The 16,980-nt window shown below is 46.3% G+C and overlaps 1 protein-coding gene across 8 annotated transcripts in view; it reads right to left on the reverse strand.

Annotated features, from left to right (window-relative positions):
- Nucleotides 1-16,980, reverse strand: part of DIXDC1 (DIX domain containing 1) — a 71,470-nt gene that overhangs the window by 28,766 nt on the left and 25,724 nt on the right. For 5 of the 8 annotated variants that reach the window (XM_038536175.1, XM_038536171.1, XM_038536177.1 and 2 more), the window contains 4 exons: nucleotides 10,623-10,752; nucleotides 7,621-7,746; nucleotides 5,328-5,559; nucleotides 4,602-4,709 (listed from right to left, as the gene is read on the reverse strand). In XM_038536175.1, coding sequence (XP_038392103.1) covers nucleotides 4,602-4,709; nucleotides 5,328-5,559; nucleotides 7,621-7,746; nucleotides 10,623-10,752 — 596 coding nt within the window. Of the gene's footprint in view, nucleotides 1-1,910; nucleotides 2,070-4,601; nucleotides 4,710-5,327; nucleotides 5,560-7,620; nucleotides 7,747-10,622; nucleotides 10,753-16,980 lie in introns of those variants that run through there. The other 3 variants (XM_038536173.1, XM_038536176.1, XM_038536178.1) reach the window with 3 other exon arrangements.

The raw sequence follows: 16,980 nt of genomic DNA on the forward strand, positions 1-16,980 counted from the left end.
CACCACAAACCTCCCAATGATTCTTAGGTTCTCATACAACTATTAGCCTTGGAGGGAACTGCTGTGATTATCAGGGAAGGTGACTTTTAAAGCTGCAGAACAACAGCAAATCTGCGGACAAGATGGGAATGTGAGGCTGGATTTTCCATCTGACAGGGAGAAGGAATCTGAAGAGCCTTTTTTTTCTCTGCACTGCCGCACCTTGAGAATATCAGCTCTGAAACAATCTCAGGGACCCTGGGGTCTCTGGGCCCAGCCCCCTCTCAGGAATTCTTTCCAAATCCATCACCCAGACAACAGTGAAAGTGTCTAGGATGCACTGACCCAATTAATGTGCCCCTGAAGTCTCCCAGGCTAATCCTCACAGCCACGATCAGGAGTTAACATTTTGTCTTCCTAGAGACCAAGAAAAACAAGAGCTGAGCACAAGTGGTTATAGTCAGAGATTTCAAAACCTTGAAAGCCGCCTGAGGACTAGTGTCTCATGCTCCTGGTTGTCCCAAGTTTAAGGGCTTTGGTGGGAATGACCTCACCCAGTGATACATCCTCATCCTTATCAGAACCCCAGAAAAAAATACAAAGTTTTTTGCTTCTTCAAATGAAGGAAAATTGCTTTACCCTATCTAAAGATCTATCACCCCAGCAGGAGGTGGGGGGGTTGTTATAGAGAGGTGGCAAGAAGTGGTATTTAGAAAAGGTCATTGCTTATCCATCTTTCACCACCTGGGCAATCTGGCTTCCAGGCCAACATGAACTAACTGCTGGAAAAGCATTAGTGTCAGGGCTCTCTGTCACCATAAGGAGAATAGATTTATGACCATTCAGGCCTCCGCATTCAGATTCCAACAGAAATGGGGATCCACTTGCAGACAGAGGCCCGTATCAGCTGCTCTTCTTTGAGAAATGATAAAACGACACTTCCTTAGCCGAGAGGTGCTATGGTTGACACGTTCCACTGCCTGCATTTGGCTGGACCACAGTGGGGATGTGTGAGACGCAGGGGGGTGAGGGTGGGAAGAGGAGTGTGAACCTGGGATGCTGGAGAACTGCACGCCTAAAAGCAGAGACGCATGCTCAGCTCCACCTTCTTCCTCTTAAGTGAGTTGTCTCCCATATAAGGGCAGAAGGAGGCGGATGTCTGCACATCCAACCCCACTGGGGGAGTGGCAGAGCAGCCAAAGGAAAACAACATTTTTCTTTCTTGAATTTGAGGCTGCCAGTATGTGAGGCCACAGGGAGGTAAGACCATGAAACTAGGTGGCCAAGTCACAAGATAAAGGACCTGTGGGAGAAAAATCCTGAGGCACATGTCAGAGCAGCAATCTTGCTGCATTCCCCAAGAACCTTATACCAGTGAGGATGGTGCATTCGATCATGTACTTCAGGTCACAGAAAAGTATTTTAATGCTAATTAATTACGTGATTTAGGCTCCCCGAAGAACTCAAAACCCCTATTCTGCAAACAAGTAATGCCCGGCTTGCCATCATAATCCCCTCAAATCAGGGAATTGATTACAAAAACAGTGTGACTGCTACATTTCTTAATTCCCACAGGTCTAACCTCTCTCCAATCTTAGCATCAGACAAACGATCCCCCAGCAAAGTCCAAATGACAGGAAAATCAATCTTTAAAAAATGGGTAATGGGCAACGCGAAAGAGCCCGGGGTCCTCCGGCCGTGCCCTCCCGCAGCGGAGACAGGACAGGGTGAAGGGCCACTCCTCCCTCCCCGCGGCGGGCTCGGCTCCCAAACCCTCCGTGTTGCGCTGCGATCCTCCCGGAGCCGCGCCCCCGGCCATCCCGGTCTGGCCCCGGCCAGCAGCACCCCCGGCCCCCGCGCGGCCCCCCCCGCCCCCGCCCCCCCATCCCCATCCCATCCCCATCCCCCCGGCCGAAGCGGCTCCTGCTCACCATTTGACTTGCGTCCCTCCCATGGTCCCCGTCCTGGCTCCGGCTTCAGCGAGCCTGTTTCCCCGGGCGAGGCGGGCGGCGGGGGGTCACGGGCATGTCTCCGCGCGGGGGCCCCCAGACGCGCTGCCCCGCAGGCCGCCTACCAGGAGCCGCCGGCCGCGCCCGCGGAGCCCAGTCGGAAGCGCGGCGAGGCGGGCGGCGAGGCGGGCGGCGAGGCCCCGCGGACCGGGATGCTCCCGGGGGTGAGGCGCGCGGTCCCGGCCGCTCACACGCTGCCGCAGCCCGGCCCGCACGGAAGCCGCCTCCCCTCGCCCGCGGCGGGGCCCCGGCAGCGGCATCGCGGCGGCCGCGCGGCTCCGGCCGTGCCCCCGGGCGCGGGCATCTCACCCCATCGCCGGCCCCGCGCCGCGCCGCCCGTGGCTCCGGCTGCGCGCGGCACCCCTGCCCTGCCCTGCCCTGCCCCGCCCCGGCCCTGCCCCTGCCCCTGCCCCGGCCCCGGCCGGCCCCCGCCCCGGCTCCGCGCCGCCTCCGCCCCGCCCCGCCCCTCTCCGCCCCCGCTCCCAGGCTGGCGGCGCGGCGGGACGCGCGGGGCTCAGACCCGGACTGGGGGGGCGAGGGCGGGGCCCGGGCGCCGGGAGGAGCGGGCACCCCCGGGCCGCAGACGCCCTTTCTGCGCCGCCGACCCCTCCCTCCCTCGCCGCCCCGAGGTCGCGGCCGGGATCGCCGGCTCCTCGCCGGGGTGGAGACAGCGCCGCCAAGCCCATCCCCTCCCGCCGTCCCCCAGGCCTTGCGAGCCTTCTAGTTTCCCAGCTGGGGACCATTCTGCGTGGACGCGAGGTCACCGAGCCCCGCCGGGGGTCTCCAGGCGCAGGGGGCCGGCCGCCTTTCCCTGCATGGGAGCCACGCCCGGTTCACACTCACGCGGCGGGTCTCCCGGCCTTCCTGGGTCACTGAGCCACGAGGTGGCCTCTCCCCCACCCCCCTTCCCGAGGAAGGCGGGGACGGGCAGAATGTTCCAGAGCCTGCTGGGTCCCGGTGCTCACTGAGGAAAACTCAGGGTGCTGACCCAGCATCCCAAAGAGGTGAGTGAGAGGTCAGCTTAGAAGAAAATGGCAAAAATCAGCAAGGGAATGCGAATTACTACTTGACCCCTCTCCCAGGAAATCTGTCACTGCCTGCCCACTGCAGCCCGAGTTCCAGTGGGTCCCTAATTCACAGTGTCAAAGCTCCTGCCCTAGTCTGAGTTCTCCTGCCAGAAAGCAAGGAAGCAGGTGTTCTCAGGAAGAAATCCAGACTCTCCTTTCTGGCTCGCTCTGGCTCTCTCTCTCTCACTCTCTCTGACTCTCTGACACACACTCTCTCTCTCTCTGGCTCTCTCTCTAACTCTAACTCTGGCAGGCACAAAAGAGTGAAAGGCCTGTAGCCATACAGGAAGCAATACATCTCCTTATACAATGGAACGGCCTTTGATTCTGTACCAAATGATAGTTTAAGCAGCAAGCAAGGAAGAAACGCTTTAGATTCTCATACTAGCACACCTATTGCTTAATGGATACAGGGTTTCCTTTTGGGGTGATGAAAATGCCCTTGATATGGATAGAAGTGATGTCACACAACATGAGGAAGATACTCAATGCCACTGAATGGTACACTTTAAAATGATGAATGGCTAATTTTATGCTATGTGAATTTTATAAATAAAAAAGCAATCTACTAAACGTAAAAATTAATGTTGAGCAAGGTTATCGGTATATTAAAATGCTGGGAAGAATTCCATATGACTGCAATGAATTAAGAAATAGTCTATCAATCTCAGATGGAATTTTATATGGAAAAAACACAGGAGGAAAGAAAACAAATGCACCTAAGATACATACAAGACAAAGAACAACTAGGCTTTACTAGAACAGACTAAGCTGGGTTGAGGTAGGAAAGAAAAGGTCATAAGAGCATAAATTAAATATGATTCAGCAATGAAATGAAGTTAGTAAATAAGCTAACATGATCTGGGGATATATTTTTAGGAGCATGATTTATATGAGCCAGGAAAGTAGTCTTTTCCTGCCACTACACTTGGCATCGATCAGGCTTTTATTAGAGCACTGTGTCCTATTTGGGTCTTTGCACTTGGCTCAAAGAGCTAGAGATGGCCTTTCTGCTAGGGTCCCAAACATCTTACCCCACTCACAGGCATACTAGTCTGCCACAGTTCCTAGCCCTAGAAATGAAAGTTGGAAATGTTCTAATGCTCTCAGACAGCTCTGCTCAGTTTTTTTTCTCTTGTTACAAGCTTGATACAGCCTTCTGGGGCCAGGCTCAGCGACAGTACCATGGAACTGGCTGTCAGAATCCATGGCTGCCCTAAGGCACAGATATCCGAGCCAGGGCCTGGGCCCTAACAGCTCCTACTCACGCCCCCATGTGGACAAAGCTGAGCAGTGATGCTCAGGCTCAGCACAAAGCTTCCCTGTGTGGGAAACACCCCACCCTCCCTACCTTCCTGCCAGCAAGAAACCGCAAAGCAGTGCTGAAGACTACCCCTTTAAAGTTAACAGAAACCGAGTGAAAGAGAAATGAGTTAGAAGCCTTACTGCCTGTTGTGTTGCTCCTTGAAGCTCAAAACTCGGAGACTTCTCAAGAGTTCAACTTTTAAGCAAGACATTAGAGCTACGGGGCTGACACCACAGTTACCTGGAGCAGCTGGACTCAGACGGGGACCTCTGCTGCCCTTCATACTGCTGTACCAGGGCGCGCACACTCCAGTAGGGATTCTCAATCTCCTCATCCATGCTGTTGTTCCTAAAGGCGGAGGGCACCAGCAAAGGAGAGGGTGTCAGTCCTCAGTTCAGGTCAACTCAATAAGAAAAGACCGATGGCCACTCTGAGGGCACTAAGGGAAGAAAGAGGAGTAAGGCCAAGCCCCTGCCTTAGAGACACCTGACACCCAGTACGGAAGACAGACATAAAACAACTAATTTCACCAATCTCTGCAACACCTAGGGTCCTGCTCTCTCCCAGCAGACATACAATCCCCACAATGTTTCCTGCTGTGAGTCTTCAGGACAAGTTGGCTTTAGGATATGTTCTAGAGAGAGACTCCCCCAGATGACTTGGAACATTGCTCCCACATATCTCCCAGTGAAGAAAACCCACTGTGCCAAAGGCATATATTTAAATCCTGGGCACCAGAACAAAAAAATTACAAATATGATTCCTTTACTTTCCACTAACTGCAAAGTAAACATCTCTCTTAAAAGGGCTTTTCTCATTTGGAGTGTCCTCTCTGACCCATACTTTATGCTTTTTTCTGCAATGCAGGGCTCTTGAGATGATACACATCCATCTATCTCACGGTATCATTCACCATGAGAGATCAGAGAGAGGAACAAGTTCCCATCCCCAGATTTCTGCCCTTACCTCTGTCTGTATCGAAAGACATCCCGTCCTGACCGTGACATGTCATGACACACATCAGCCAGAGCGGCAGCTGCTCCCTGGGCCACAGCAGTGGCACAGTGTGGTTGGTGACTCTGCAGAGGGGCTCTGGAGTCCCGTCCTTGGCTCACTGTCCTGCTGGAGCCAGGTTTGAAATGAGCTGCTAAGGCAAGGACCAGCCTCATGATAGACTTCAGGTTTCCTTCCACAATATCTGAGAGACAGAACAGACCCAGAGGTCCTAAGAGGGAGGCACAGGGTTCATTCATTTAACACATATTTGCTAGTGATACTGGTCTCTTCGTCCTCACAAAGCCATGTTCAATAGGAAGACAGAACATGTAAAAGCAATTATAATAAAGTATGGTGATGTGTAATGTTAGAAGTACAGGACTCTCCGGGAGCACAAAGTTAGGTCATCTTGTCCAGTCTAGAGGGCTCAAGTAGATTCCTAGGGGAAGTAAACTTAAAACTGAGACTTGACTGACAAATAGTGGTTCATCAAGTGAAGGAGGAGAAGGAAAGAATATTCCAAGAAGAGGGAACAGCAGGTGTGATGGTCTAGAAGTGAGAGAGAGCATGGCATGTGAGAGCCGTGCTGTCCAGTATGGGAGCCATGAGCCACATGAGGCTTCTGAGCACTAAAAGGGTATAGTCTGAATTGAAATGTGCTAGAAGAACAGTACTTAGCACCAAAAAAAAAAAAGTCAGATTGAAACATATCTCATTAGACTTAGTATAAAAAGTAGAATGCACAACATCTCATTATTAGCTTTTACATGGATCACATACTCCACTGATGATATTTTGGATATACTTGGTTAAATAAAATGTATTATTAAAATTAGTTTCTCTCATTTCCCTTTTTTGGTAAATGTAGCTATTAGAAACTTTTAAGTTATGTCTATGAGACTCGCATTATATTTCTGTGGCATGGCTCTGTCACAGAGCCATTGAAAAACGCACAGCACAGCTAGGGCTCAGAGTACAGGGGGAGAGGGTGAAGGGCAAGGCCACAGGCAGTGAAGTCAGAGGTCAAGTCAGAAAGGCCACAGCAAGCCACAGGAAGGACTTTGGATTTCCCCCTAAGGACCTGCAGGCACAGAGCAGTGGCATGAACTCATGTCTTCCCAGAAAGATCATTATGGCTGCCGTGTGGAGAGCAGAGGGGGGTGGACAAAACTCCCCCTAATTAGCCGGGAAACTAATTAGGAAGCTGTTGCACTTCTCCAGGTAAACGACAATGATGTCCTCCACTGCAGTATTCCCTCAAAATAGCTAAGTTTAATGGGCCAGATCCCCAAGCCCACCCCTCAGGGGGACCAGAGCAGCAATATTATGGCACTCTAAATTTTGCCCTAGAAAAAAAAGAAGAATGCACGCAAAAAACAATGTGATAGGTCTGGTGAAAGTTAAACTAAGGAATGGGTGAAATTCTATCTTTTTAGTGTCATGGCATTGCAAATATGCCTGATACTTTCTACAGGGCATTCTCACTGGTACATACAGTATCTGCCCCACCTGAATGATCCCAACACAGAGAACACCAATAATCCAATGTGGAAGGAAAGCTCCCTCCCACCCCCATTCTCATCAGAGCCACAGGCAATCAGACCCAGAAACTGAAGCTGAAATAGAACCAGATCTACAATCATTTTTAGAGAAACAGCGGGAAGGCCAGAGAGCCTGGGGCTCAGTGAAGACACCTGAACAATGGCTTCCTTGTAGCTGCGTTCATTATGGAAGAGAAGTGTTCTCTTCTGGCCATGCAGTTACAACAGAGGGGATGTACAGAGGCCCCAGAGCCCCTTTCATCTTGCCTGAAATATTCCGTGATATAAAAAAAAAAAAAAGCTATAAAATATTTTTCTTCTAGAAAACTGGATGGAAAAAATATAGCTATTATGATTTGAAATAACGCTTGGGCATGAAACCGAAGGAACTTGAAAAACATAATCTATCTTCATTTTTGATTACTTAAATGAGATATTCTAAGGCTAATATCCCAATCTTGTTATTTCTACTCTATTTTCATACATACACTCAGCCAAACTGTTATTCAATAGAGAATGTCTATCTCCACCCAGATTTTCAATGATCACCCTGTCCCAAGAGGGTAACTCTCTTTATGGAAAAATGATATGAGACCATGGGCCTAATCCTATTGCAGTCTACTCAGAACCGTTGGCTATACAATGGATGGTTCTTCCGAGGCTCATAATCCCTGAGTAAAGCTGAGTATACTCATCCCCCAAAGACATGACAAAGCACTGACCTTTAGCTGAAGTCTGGTGCATTCGAATCTTTTTAGAGGCCACAAACTGTAGCACTTTCTCCACATTATTCTTCATTTCCTGTTGGTTACTGGGACTCAGCTGTACCCCATTCAGTTTTTCTCCTGCTGTTAAAAGAGAGAAAACATATAAAAGATATAGGGAGGAACACTATCAAAGTTTCATAATAGCCAGATACCAAGAAAGGGAATATTTGATGTAAATGAGAAGATTATATATAATTATGCAAGTGAGTTAAGCCTTGGTGCTTGTAATTTGGATGGGGAATAAGAAAGTAAAAGCCTTTTGGAGGGTCTTCAAATTTTCAAAGCTAAATGCAGGAGGCTGTGAAATGACTGTGTGTGCACTTATTCACTCAGCAAATACTCATTGAGCACCCGCTGTGTCCCAAGCACTGTTCTGGGCACCAGTGAAACAGCAATGAACAAGATGGACAAAGTCCCTCCCATTGCAGAGGTCATATCTCTAGGGATGACAAATGACCGAGCTAACCAGTACACGTGTAATATAATTTCAGGTGGTGAAAAGGGCTATGAGGAAAAACAAACAGGAGTAGAATCATGGCCTCCCTGATACTGTATTTGGGCAGAGACTTGAATAAAATAAGAGATGTTAAGATTTGATGAGGAAGCATCCCAGCCTGAGGAATCACAGGTACAAATGCCAGGGTAGAAATGAGTTCAGCTTATCCGAGGAAGAACTACAAGCCCAGTGTGGCTGGAGTGGAGAGAGAGGAGGGAGCCAAGTCCTAGAAGAAGGTAGGCAGGTAAGCAGAGCCAGGACATTTAAGGGTCTATGGACCAGAGAAAAGAGCTGGAATTTTATTGAGTGTAATGTGAAGCCAAAGGAGAGTCTGAGGCAAGGGACTTACAGGATCTGTGTTTTTAGAAGTTGACTATATATGGACTCAGCTTATGTAGAGAGGAAACAGGGAGATTAGTTAGAAAATCAAACTAGCCAAAGTAAGGGATAATGATGGTTCTGGGCTTGACTGGAAAAGGCTGACAGGTGAGAAGTCAGATGTTGGGTGAAACTTTAACACAGAGTAGATAGCACAAATGAAGGGTATAATATATGATATGAAGAAAAGAGAATAATGAAGGACAGCTTCCAAGCGTTCTGTGTTAATGGCTGGGTGAATGGTATCGTCATGTGTTACTTCAGTGAAGAAACTGGAGGATGGAGGAATTGGGAGGCAGAAGGTTACCCAAAGCTCTGCTGCACTTTAGACATCCGGGTGGCACGTTGAGCACAAAGTTGATATTTATGTCTCAAACTCAAAGACAAGTTTAGGGCTAACAATATAGATATGGGAAGAGATCACTTGGGGACAGAGAAACACGAGGGTTACAGACTGAATGTAGAGGACCTCAACATTTAGAGGTCAAAAAGGAGAAAAGCCAGGGGTGCTGGGGTGGCTCAGCTGGTTGGGTGTCTGCCTTCAGCTTGGATCATGACCCCAGGTCCCAGGACCAAGTGCCAAATCAGCTTTCCTGCTCCACAGGGAACCTGCTTCTCCTTCTGTCTGCTTCTCCCCCTGCTTGTGCTCTCTCTTTTTCAAATAAATAAATAAAATCTTAAAAAAAAAAAAAAAAGGAGAAAAGCCAGCAGCGCAAACAGGGGGAGCCAGTGAAGAAGGAGGGTCCTGGAAGCCAAGCAATGAGAGTGTCTGAAGGAGGAGGGACAAACTGTGTCAAGTTCTGCTAAACTGAATAAAATGGAGACTGAGGCCGAGCCACTGGATTTGATAAGGCAAAGGTTGTGACCTTGATGCAAGCAGTTTCAGTGGAATAGTGGGATCAAAAGCCTGATGATGAGGACATGTTAAAGAAAGACTGAGGAATAAGATAGTGAATTCAGTGAATTTTTCCATATAGCAAAGTCACAATAAAATCCAGCATTTAAGAATGTGGGTTTTGGGAAACCAAGAATACATATTCATATTGCTTGTAGATGCACAGAACGTCTGAAAAGAAATGCAAGAAACTGCTAACACTGGTCCCTTCCAGAAAGAACACGTCACTGGTGCGGGTGGAAAAAAGGCTTTTACATACTTTTGTGACTTCTGCATTTTCTATCTGACTATATTTTCAAGTATAATTGATTCAAATCAGTGAAAACTAAGGTTTAAAATGAACTTTGGGGGCAGCCCCGGTGGCACAGCGGTTTAGCGCCGCCTGCAGCCCAGGGTGTGATCTGGAGACCCTGAATCGAGTCCCACATCAGGCTCTCTGCATGGAGCCTGCTTCTCCCTCTGCCTGTGTCTCTGCCTCTCTCTCTTTCTCTGCATCTCTATGAATAAATAAATAAAATCTTAAAAATTAAAATAAAACGAAATAAAATGAACTTTGGGGGACGCCTGGGTAGCTCAATGGTTGAGTGTCTGTCTTTGGTTTGAATTGTGATCCTAGGGTCCTGGGATCAAGGCCCGCATCAGGTTCCCCTAAAGGAGGCTGCTTGTCCCTCTGCCTATGTCTCTGCCTCTCTCTGTATCTCTCATGAATAAATAAATAAAACCTTTTAAACATAAATAAATAAAAATAGATGAACATTGGAATTAAAGCAGGTCTAGCTTTGTGCCTCTGCTTTGCCACATACAGTTACGTAGCCTTGGAAAGTCGAACCCCTAGGACTAGATTGGGTGCCTCCATCTACCCATGTGCTCCTCTTTGTCCTTTCCCCATCAGAGTCCTAAGTACAAGAATGGAATTGACTTCACTTTCCAGTCTTTCCAACTAGATAGGAATACTCCTGAGAGGATAGACTGTGCTCATAATCACATTCCCGGAGCATAATACAGTGCCTGCACACAGAATTTGTTGAGTCATAAATAAATGAATTAACATTGGTTGAGTATGTTAAACCTTCTACACTTCCATTTCCACATATTACAAAGAAGCAGCAAACTGGTCTGAAGGGCGCATGGAGGATAAAGAAGGCATGTTCTGGCTTATGCTGGCATCAGAGTCCAGGGTCAACTGACCAACAATCTCGATGAGATATGCCAGGATCACCCCATCCCGAAGATCCTGTCGCAGGTCCTGCACCGGCTTCACCGCTGGCCTCTTCTTGAGCTGTGCATTCACCCAGGCCACGTACGCCTGTAGCTGTTGCTGGAAAATCAAAGGTGGAAATAAGACAAAGGTTGCATATTATTCTTATCCTTTGCCCCACACCTTCTAGGGCAGCATTTGAGAATGGGCTATGGTGGGAAATCTACATCCAGAGGGAGGAGGAGGTTTCAAGGGAATAAAGAAGAAAGATGATCAGAAATGGAATGTGTTCTAAAAATCTCTAGTTTAATGCTAGCCATCAGGGAAAGCTAACCACTGACTTGGTGGCAATGTAGACACAGATAAGCAGATGAGTGTCTCAAGGACTATGGACTCCTGCTTTGCCTGTGTTTTCTCTGTTGACCAGGGATGAGGACCAGCCAAGAAACGCAGCCAGTTTTCAGGTGTAATCACTGCTGCCAGCAACCCACTGTGCTTCCCAGGAACAATCACTCATGTCTACAATGCACAAGGGACAGTGATACTCAGAAGGCAGGTATTGGGGAACCAGGAATAAACAGCAAAACTGCTCAGAACCACCTCTGCCATCACTACATTCTTCACAATGAGACTTAAGTGCAATCATCTTAGAGTCAATGCAAGATTTATTCTCCTGAGTCCATAATCCTGGGATTGCTACACAGTTAGTGATAATCTGTGCTTTATACTGCCAAAGAGGATCCAGTTGCCTAAAACCTGCACAAAGAAGGAAAAGAAAGGCTTTGGTAAGCAGTGCCCTAAAGACGTGGGCAGGCGGAAGGGAGAACTTTCACTTATTGTGAGACTAAGCTAGACAGTATCATCAGAAGTCTGATGGACATATAACTCATCCCAGCCCTTGGATAATCTTACGCCTTCCATGTTGTGCCTTACACAAAACTTGCATTCAGGTGTTTATTCTGATTATGCATTTGTTCTGAAGAAGGGCACTAAATATCAAAATGGCACATGAATAATGGCCCAGAAGCAGCAGCAGGTCTGTTGGGTTTCTGCCGAAGCCCAAGACCCTGAATCCTAAAAATCAGGCTCAGAGGCTAACAGTATTAAGTTACAATCTGGTTAAAGAACAGTTGATTTTGGGATCCCTGGGTGGTGCAGCGGTTTAGCGCCTGCCTTTGGCCCAGGGCGTGATCCTGGAGACCCGGGATCGAGTCCCACGTCGGGCTCCCGGTGCATGGAGCCTGCTTCTCCCTCTGCCTATGTCTCTGCCTCTCTCTCTCTCACTGTGTGGCTATCATAAATAAATAAAAATTAAAAAAAAAACAGTTGATTTCTAAGCCACAAGTACTCTGTCAATGAAATGATGCTGGAAATTACTCACTGGCTGCTCCCTGAGCTTAAATTAAATCTTCATTATTTTCTCTGTGTCGATTTGTGGGAATAAATGAAGTCTCTGCAAGACAGTACTAAGGGAATAATCTATCAGCTGCTGGCAAACTGTAGAAGTGCAGCATCAGCAAGGTAGTGGGAGGAAGAACTTAATACATACATGAAGTATACACTATTTTTGGTGTTTGATGTATGTTTTATTGTGTTGATGAATGTACCTGAAACAGGACCTGCCACACAGTTGATGTCATTATTATTTTCATCATTATTATCATGTAATTAATTCTCACAAAAGCATTGAAGGGTCAGTATCCTCTCCATTCTATGAATGAAGTTCAGAGAAGTTATAGAACTTCCCCAATGTCCCCAGCTAGGATGTGGTATACATGGTATTGAAACACAGTAAATGTAGTCTAAGCATTGACGAAGGGCTTTGTGCTAACCAACTCACTCCACAGAACAGGGGAGGCTGCACCTCTGCCTGATATGGGCCAGACTCCTGCCCAAGCTCTGCTCCTTTTTTTCCTACTCCTCAGCCACAGCACCCTGGGAGGCAGACCAGTCAGGCACAGGGCCCCTCCATAGTAAACCATGCTGCTCTGGGGAAAAGGAGTTAAGACCAAAAAAGGCATTTAGGGTAACAGCTGGGATCTGACTACCTGGCCAACATATAAACTTCTAACCAAAAGAATATCCAATAGAAAAAGGACAGTCTCTTCAACAAATGGGTGTTGGGAAAATTGGACAGCACCATGCAGAAGAATAAAACTGGACCATTTTCTTACACCATACAAAAATAAATTCAAAATGGATGAAAGACTTCAAAATCCTCGAGGAGAACATAGGCAGCAACCTCTTCGACCTTGGCCACAGCAACGTCTTGCTAAATACATCTCCAAAGCCATGAGAAACAAAAGCAAAAACGAACTACTGGGACTTCATCAAGATAAAAAGCTTTTGTACAGCAAAGGGAACGGTCAATAAAACTAAAAGGCAACCTAGGGAATGGAAGAAGATATTTGCAAATTACATATAAGATAAAGGGCTAGTATCCAAAATCTATAAAGAACTTACAAACTCAACACCCAAAAAACAAATAATCCAGTCAAGAAATGGGCAGAAGACATGAACAGACACTTCTCCAAAGAAGACATACAAATGGCCAACAGACACATGAAAAAATGTTCCACATCACTTGGCATCAGGGAATACAAATCAAAACTACAATGTGATACCACTTTATACCAATCAGAATGGCTAAAATTAAAAAGTCAGGAAACAAAAAATGTTAGCAAGGATGCAGAGAAAGGGGAAACTTCTTACACTGCTGGTGGGAATGCAAACTGGTACAGCCACTCTGGAAAACAGTATGGAGGTTCCTCAAGAAGTTAAAAATAGAGCTACCCTGCGACCCAGCAATTGCACTACTAGGTATTTATCCCAAAGATACAAACATAGTGATCCAAAGGGGCACCTGCACCCCAATGTTTATAGCAGCAATGTCCACAATAGCCAAACTGTGGAAAGAGACCAGATGTCCATGGACAGATGAACGGATAAAGAAGATGTCCTCTATACATACAAAGGAATATTACTCAGCCATCAGAAAGGATGAATCCCTACCATTTACATCAACGTGGATGGAACTGGAAGATATTATGCTGACCAAGATGAGTCAGTCAGACACAGACAATGATCAGATGGTTTCACTCGTGTGGAATATAAGAAACAGTGCAGCGGATAATAGGGGAAGGGAGGGAAAACTGAATGGGAAGTGATCAGAGAGGGAGACAAACCATGAGAGACTCTTAATTCTAGGAAACAAACAGGGTTGGGGGAGGGGAGGTAGGTAGAGGGATGGGGTAACTGGGTGATGGGCATTAGGGGGGCATGTGATGGGATGAGCACTGGGTATTATAGGCAACTGATGAATTACTGAACTCTACATCTGAAACTAATGATATACTTACTATATGTTGGCTAACTTAATTTAAATGATAATTTAAAAACCTCCTAACCAAGCTTCCTATACCTAGTATCATCTTCAACCCACCCTCCACACATTCCTGCTTCAAATCCTTCACTGGCTTCTCTTATCCTCAAGATAAAATCCAACCCCCTTAGCTGCATTTAGTCTGTCGTGTGCTGGCCGCTACCTCTTCTTCAATTTTACTCACTACCCTCCCCTTGGTGGGGCACATTTCAGTTCATCCAAACCATGCACAGTACCCCAAACACACTGAGCTTTCCAGCCACGTCCCCTCCCTGAGCCTGGTGCCTCCTCTTAAGGCTCAGCTCAAGCATCAGCTTTTCCAGGAAGCCTTCCCTGTCCTTCCTGCACACCTCAGCTCTGATCTCCCTGAGGATGTCTGGTGTCACACAGGGCTCTGACAGCACTAGCCCACCTGAGCCCATACTTTGGGGGTTGGAAGGAGTGGCAAAGGCGACAGTGAGCTCAAAAGAGCTCAGGTCTGAACTATGCTCTACACAGGGAGTAGAGCATAGTTTTAGAATTATTGGACTTTAGAGTAACAGGTACACGACAAATATTTGAGCCAGTGAATCATTTGTCACAGTTCATCAGGCCAAGACTTAAATGACTGAAAAGATTAATAATGCAGGGGCAGAGGAGCACAAATGGTTTACATTAAGCCAAGATCATTATTACTTGAGTAACTAAAGCCTTCTGTTGGCTTTTTTTTTTTTTTTAAGATTTTATTTATGTATTCATGAGAGACACACAGAGAGAGGCAGAAACAGGTAGAGGGAGAAGCAGGCTCTATGCAGGAAGCCTGATGTGGGACTCAATCCTGGTACCCCGGGGTCATGCCCTGAGCTGAAGGAGAATGCTCAACCACTGAGATCAAGAGTCACACACTCCACCAAAGGGGCCAGCCAGGCACCACTCTGCTAGGTCCCATGAACACACTCTCCCTGACACTAATCTGCCGGGGAAGTTTTACTGCATTTTTTCTGTTAATTGGAAACTGAGAATCAAAAACAGTGATCTAACTTGTTCCGGGTCACTCAGACAGTAACCATGACTATGAAATTCTAACTCCTGCCAGTGTTCTTTTCACTGGACCACACTACCACCCAAATAAATTCATCCCCAAGGTTTCAGTGAACCTTTCTCAACCGCTCAGAACAGAAGGCACCTTCATCTAAACCACTTTCTCCCCCACAGCCAATGCTTGGGTCTCTTGAGTAATAATCTACGTGAAGTAGCTGTCTACTACCCCAAGTATGGCCCACAGGCCAACAGCATTAGCATCACTTGGGAGCCCGTCAGAAATGCAGACTCTCAGGCTCCAGCCCAGCCCTACTCCATCAGAGGCCATACTTTAAACAGATCTCCTAGTGATTCATATGCACATTAAGTTTTGAAAAGCACTGTTCCCATTCCTGGCTAAGCATCAAGATCACAAGGGAAGCTTTTAAAAAACACAAACATGTAGACATGACCCCATCAAATTCTCTCCAGGGGGTATAACTTAGGAAGCTTTATTTTCCCAAGTTCCCTCATAGGATTCAGGTAGAGCTAACAGGTACCTGGTAGGGCCCAGGTATATCGATACTCCTTGACTGCTCCTACATACATCCAGAGCTGTGAGCAAAGGTCAACATCCCTTACATAAAATAGTTTCAAGCATTATTGATCTCCTGTCTAAATCTCTCCAAAACCGAGACATCTAGAACCTAACACAATACTCTGGGTATAAAAAGAGACATGAAGAATCCTTGTTTGAGACATTTCACTTTTATTTCCCTTTTTCTTCCTTCCTTGGCCACCAGAACACACTGTTGACCTACACACTAGGGGGTTATTCAAAACCCTTAAGTATTATTTCCATTTTATTTACTGTTCATTTAGAAATAATTTCATACTTACATAAAAGTGACCAAAAATGGTACAAAGAGTTCCCCAATACCCATTATCTAACTCCCCCACGTTTTTTTTTTTTTAAGATTTTATTTATTTATTCATGAGAAACATAGAGAGGGACATAGATACAGGCAGAAGCAGCAGCCGCCATGCAGGGAGCCCCACATGGGACTCGATCCCAGGACTCCAGGATCAAGCCCTGAGCTAAGGCAGGCGCTTAACCACTGAGCCACCCAGGTGTCCCTCCCCGACATTTACATCTTACATAACCATAGTACAATGATCAGAACAGGTCATCAACACTGACAATGAACTAGTCTCCAAATGTTATTCTAATTTCACCAGTTGTCCCACTGTTCTTCTCCCGTCCAAGATGTCACGCTATGTTTAGCCATCATGCCTCGTTGGTCTCCTCCAATCTGGGACAGTTGTTAAGTCTTTCTCTGTTTTTTATGATCTTGACAATTTTGAAGAATAATGCTCAGTTATTCTGTACAGTGTCCCTCAACAATTTCGGTTTGTCTGAAGTTCTCACTGATTAAATTCAGGATGGATTTGGGGCATGAATAACACAGAAGTCATAGTGAACCCTTCTCAGTGGACCATATCAACACAGACATCATGCCAGTACATCTCATTGTTGGTGAAATTAATTGTGATCAAATGGTTAAGGTAGTGTCTGCCAGGTTTCTCTATTATAAAGTTGCTTTTTTCCCCTTGTAATTGGTAACTATCTTGTGGGAAAATGCTCTGAGACTATGAAAATACCCTTTTTCTCATCATCACTTTATCTGTCCATTTTAAATTTAACATCGATTTTTCTTTCCCAAAAATCATTGAGTTTTTTTTTCCTGATTGATTCCTCTGACGTTTCCCAAATGATTTTTCTAATTCCATCATTCCTTTTATAGTTATTAGAATTTCTAATATGAGAAGTTCTCTCTTCCCTCCCCCATTTACTTATTTATATCAGTATGGGTTCATGGGTATTTATTTCACTTTTACTTATTTATTATATTAATCCATCACTATCATTATTTATTTTGCTGCTCAAATTGTGACAAATGTTAGTT

Source organism: Canis lupus, chromosome 5, assembly GCF_011100685.1.
Source record: "Canis lupus familiaris isolate Mischka breed German Shepherd chromosome 5, alternate assembly UU_Cfam_GSD_1.0, whole genome shotgun sequence".
NCBI classification, from domain to species: Eukaryota; Metazoa; Chordata; class Mammalia; order Carnivora; family Canidae; genus Canis; species Canis lupus.